This window comes from Crocodylus porosus, unplaced genomic scaffold (genome assembly GCF_001723895.1).
Source record: "Crocodylus porosus isolate Cpor-Errol unplaced genomic scaffold, CroPor_comp1, whole genome shotgun sequence".
Classification (NCBI taxonomy): domain Eukaryota; kingdom Metazoa; phylum Chordata; order Crocodylia; family Crocodylidae; genus Crocodylus; species Crocodylus porosus.
The window spans coordinates 99,130,431-99,135,364 of NW_017728931.1; the positions used below are offsets into that span (position 1 = coordinate 99,130,431).

At 41.7% G+C, this 4,934-nt stretch overlaps 1 protein-coding gene across 1 annotated transcript in view; it reads left to right on the plus strand.

Annotated features, from left to right (window-relative positions):
* TES (testin LIM domain protein) overlaps positions 1-4,934 on the plus strand; it is a 47,527-nt gene that overhangs the window by 22,180 nt on the left and 20,413 nt on the right. Inside the window, exon 2 of the mRNA XM_019543410.1 lies at positions 2,919-3,004. Coding sequence (XP_019398955.1) covers positions 2,919-3,004 — 86 coding nt within the window. The remainder of the gene's footprint in view (positions 1-2,918; positions 3,005-4,934) is intronic.

Sequence of the window (4,934 nt, forward strand, 5' to 3'; positions counted from 1 at the left end):
AAATTGGATGCTTATCTTGCTGGGATCCTATGACCCCAGCTGACTTCCTGCCCTTTGGGCGGGGGGCTGAACTCGATGATCTTCCAAGGTCCCTTCCAGCCCTAATGTCTATGAAATTCAAGGTGTAATGCTCCTTCTGGATGCATGGAAGAAATGTAAAGAGCACAGATGAAAAGTTTCAGGTTCAGAAGGTGACTGTTCAGATACTAGGAACGTCCTTTTCTGCACACTTAGTTTATCATGTATATTCTGTGCTGGAGGACTTGTATGCCAATTTTTTTTTAAATGAGCATTATACTAGACAGAGAAACAAGCCAGGTGCAGATGTATGATTTGTCATACTACAAAAGAGCAGCTCCTTTTAAAAACACATGTTGCAGCATAAGCTATAAAACAATAATTAATTGAAAACTGCTGGCTAAACTCAACTATAAAATGATTAAACAAAACTCTTACGTTACTATTTGGGGCATAAGAATTACCATAGCAGAACTGACCAGTGATTACTGTAATCTGATACAGTGGTATATACCAGATGCTTCTCTGGAAGACGGTGTTTTTTGCTTCTCTGGAAGACTACGTTATGGCTGTTCAATTCCCCATATCAAATGTACGCCTGGTCAATTGTAGAACACTGTGTCCAAGTATAACAGTATCTTCCCTCTGTTATGCATTAATGTTTTTCTATTAAAGTGTGAGGTTTGATGGTCACTGTCATTATAACGACAAAACCTGGCTTTATAGGATTGTCTAAATCCTACTTGAATCTGAAATATTCTGTTGTGAATTGTCCTGATATGTCATTTTTTTTTGTATAATTTGTAAATGCACTCGTCCTAATAATTTCACTGAAACCACGTGGGTTATAAATATTTCTTAATTGCTTTTTACTGTACTATTTCTTACATTATCTCCTGTTTTTTTTCCCTTATTTTAAACTACATAGCAATGAGCCCCTCTAATCTTTCCATGTATGAAATTCTCCATAATAGTTGTTCTCCACGAAGGTGCCATGAGATCTATTTAAGGTTATGTTAGCACTATGAGGTGTGCCAACATCTACACATGATTCACAAAATAAACACAGATATTTCAATTAGGAATTCAGATAGTGAAAAACATTCTGACTCGTGGGTTTTCTGAGTTCTTTAGAACAGAAAATTGCTCCTTTTTGCTGTAGTCAAAAAAAAACACAAAAAAAACAAAAAAGGAAGAGTAAAAAGAAAGGGCTGGCATTTTTCTGAGGGGTAACTTGAGTCTAACCAGGTTGAAAACCATTGTTCTATAACATTTATTCCTCCTTCCCTTCTGGATATATCTTTTTCTTGACTCTTAGAAAGAGGAGTTGGTTTTAGTGACGGTGAATGTTGTCACCTCTTTCATAGTAACTCTTCTGAATAGGAAGCCAAGCTTCTAATACTTCAGTGACAAAAGCTATCTAGTCAGTAATTTTATATTTATCTTTCTTTATTCCTGGCACATCTGTAAGCTCTGGAGGTTTTTTGCTCCCAGGTGCACCATTTGAATGTGTACCCAAAGCAAAACTCCAGAGCATATTGCTCCAGAGTTTATTCAGGCATAACACACGAAGCCCAGTCAGAGCAATACAAACTGGCAGGGGACCTCGGGGGTCACAGGACTGCTCCAGTGGAACTCCCCCTGCTGTGGAGTGGCTGACTGGGGCACAAGCTGCCTGCCAGCTAGCCCCACATGGAAGCACCCTGTGCCCCAGGCAGCCAGGGCAGTGTCTGCACATGTGCTGCTCCACATTAAAAAACCTCTGCAGCAGGTTAGGGCTTATTTGTAAGTCCTATTCTGCTGCAGAAGTTTTTCATTAACTTCACACATGCTACTAAGGGTACATGTGTAGGTGCTGAGATGTTTACTGTGCGGTAGGGCTATGCAAAGCTTCAGTTGCTGATTTAGTTCAGAGGAGATTTGTCATCCGAATCGAATCGGGAGACCAATTTTTTAAAAAAAAGGTCCAAATCAATCCAAAGCCTCCGAATGTATTTGGGGAGATTCAGACAGTCCCTGCTTGCCACTACAGGGAGCTGGACTCAGACTCCATGCTGGTAAGTACGGCGCAGGGGGAGGGGACCATGAGGGGACCTTCACCAGGCCCCATCCTCTGTCTACTCCCCCAGCCCCCTGAATGCCCCTGACCCCCATCTAGTCCCAGTGTCCCAATGCTTAAAAAAAAGCCGCGCACTCACTGGCTGCTACAGTAGCTGTTGGGGCCTCTGGGGGGCTTGTGGCAAACCCTGCCCCCCCATACAGCGAGGGGCAGTGGGGATCAGCCCCCTGCCTGGCAGGAGCTGGTGAGTGCAGGGCTCTTTTTGGTGCTGGGTGGGGCAGCCATTGACAGGGCTGGGAGAGTGGGCAGGAGATGGGGCCTGTTCAATTTGGAGATTCAGTAGTGGCTGAATCTCCAAATCGAATTTAGCAGAATCAGTTTGGGAAAGTGATTTGAATCACTGAATTGAATTGCTGTCGCCGGAATCAGCTGAATCCAAAGTGAATACTAGTCACTTCACACAGACCTACTGCACAGTTAATTAGTCAACTGCATAGTAAATGTCTCATGTAAACATGCTCCCTGAGTATTAAACATGCAGATTAATGCACGTTTGATTCGGTTCCTGCTTGTAGCTTGCATCATTTACTATAAATAACTTAAATTGCACACATCTACAGTCTAGAAATCTACTAAATAACACTTACGATTTCTTCTTACTTGTAATGATTGCATTCTTGATTCTGTGACTCAAATTTTACTGTTTTCAATTCATCCAGACTTTTATTTGTTGATTAGTGCCTCCAACATCAGATATTACAAGGGGAAAATGATGGTGATATTAGATGTAACATGTAAATTTTATAGACTGGATAATAACTTTCTTTTTACTTTTAAACAGATGGGCTTAGGCCATGAACAAGGATTTGGTGCTCCATGCTTAAAATGCAAGGATAAATGTGAAGGATTTGAACTACACTTCTGGAGGTAAGGACTGCTAACCTAACCTTAAAATCTGAGAATAGTCCCAGACCCTTAAGACTATCCACTTTATTTTAAAAATTAAATATTGGGGGGGTGTTGGTTGTAAATTTTAAGTATGTGTCTTTCAGGATCAGGGCTAAGCTTATAGGCCACAATTATGTAGTAATTTTATGTATACTCCTTCCCCCAACTTCCTTAAGTACAAAATGAAGCTTTTCCCCAGTCAGCATGGGGGGGAAGCCCCTCATCTTATAATTTCATACAAGGAAAAACTCATTAAATACATTGTTTATCAGTAAACTGTTGCCAAAAGCAGCATGTGCTTAGTAATAGAAACCAAATATGAAATTGATTAAACACACTGGATAAAATGCATACTGAGCATCACTATAAAACACGTGGTCCATACGAGGTAAACATACTGATGGGAACCTACCACAAGGATAGCTTAATGCAGCTTATCTGAATAAAATAAATACTAGTGCCCATTTGCAGGCAGCCCCCCTTGGTGCTAACTCTTTTTCAAGTTGTTGTGAGCTGCTGCTACGTTGAATATGTTTGGACTTCCTCTTCATTTACACAGTTGAGCTCTCTTTCCCATTTCCAATAATTCCTATTTCATCCTAGCCTTAAATGTCTGGCAGACATCATCAAACAGGGCTCTTGACAGTTCATCCAGAATCCCTCTGCCTCTTGTATATGATTAGTATGGCCCCGCCCTCTGCAAGGTGGAGCTGGACCAGGTTGCCCTGAGTCGCATCACATATGAACTTTTGGAGGATCCCAGGACTCCTGACAAGAGCACCTAGTTCTCTCTCTCTTTCTCTCTCTCGTTATCATATGGATCCTTTGGGGGACTATCTGGAGAACACACATGCTGAGCTGTGTGGTCACCATGGCTTGAAACACTGATTCTGTTGGGGCCCAGAATTTTGTATAGTAAATCATGAGCCTTTTGTTTTGGTCTAATAGCTTGTATAATTTTGTATTTATATAAAATGCTGCTTAAAAATTGTGTTTTATGGAGTACCTCTGCTAAAACTTGCAGGGGTTTCCCAGAGGAACAGCGTCTTAATTCTGCATGAACTAAGTCTATGGGTACCTGTAATAATTTGACCGGTTTCTAGGGGTGTTATGAGTGCTGGACCTTACTACAGCACAGAGGGAAGCAAGGGGTAGGGGGAGAGATCATTTTTGGTTTAAATGAAAACAAAGAAATAAAGTTCGAACCTGGCACAACAGTAAACGTCAGTGTTCTTTTGCTATCAGATTCCCTTTGTTGTCTCCTTGTACAAGGGTTACATTGTAAGACCTGTACAAGCCACAGCAATCTAGTATTTGTATTATGCTAGAACATAATGTCAGGGTCTGTTGTACTAAGTTTTCTGTAGATAGAGGCAACCCCTGCTTAACGCTGTTCCAGTTAGCGCTCTTTTGCTATAACACTCATTTGAAATGGATACCTGATTTCACTTTTAGCACTCAGCGAGTTCCATTATAACACTCATGGTTGCCATCTTGGGTCATCAAATACTTCCGGTTTCACTTAACGCTCGTTTCACCTAACGCTCAGTTTTTCAGGAATAAATTAAGAGTGCTAAGCGGGGGTTGCCTGTACACAGCAGTCTCCTGAACAGCATATAAGCAAGGTGTAAAAGAGTAACCAACAGGTGGATTAGAAACTACTGTAGACTGCCATCAGCTGAGTGGCAGAGCTGCCATCGGTCCTGGCTCTGCTCGCCTGTAGCTCCCTCATCAACTTTGTTCACTTCATAGATTTCATAGACATTAGGGCTAGAAGGGACCTCGGGAGATCATCGAGTCCAGCCCCCTGCCCAAAAGGCAGGAAGTCAGCTGAGTTCATAGGATCCCAGCAAGATAAGCATCCAATTTACTCTTGAAGGTGTTCAATGTAGGTGCTTGAACCACCTCC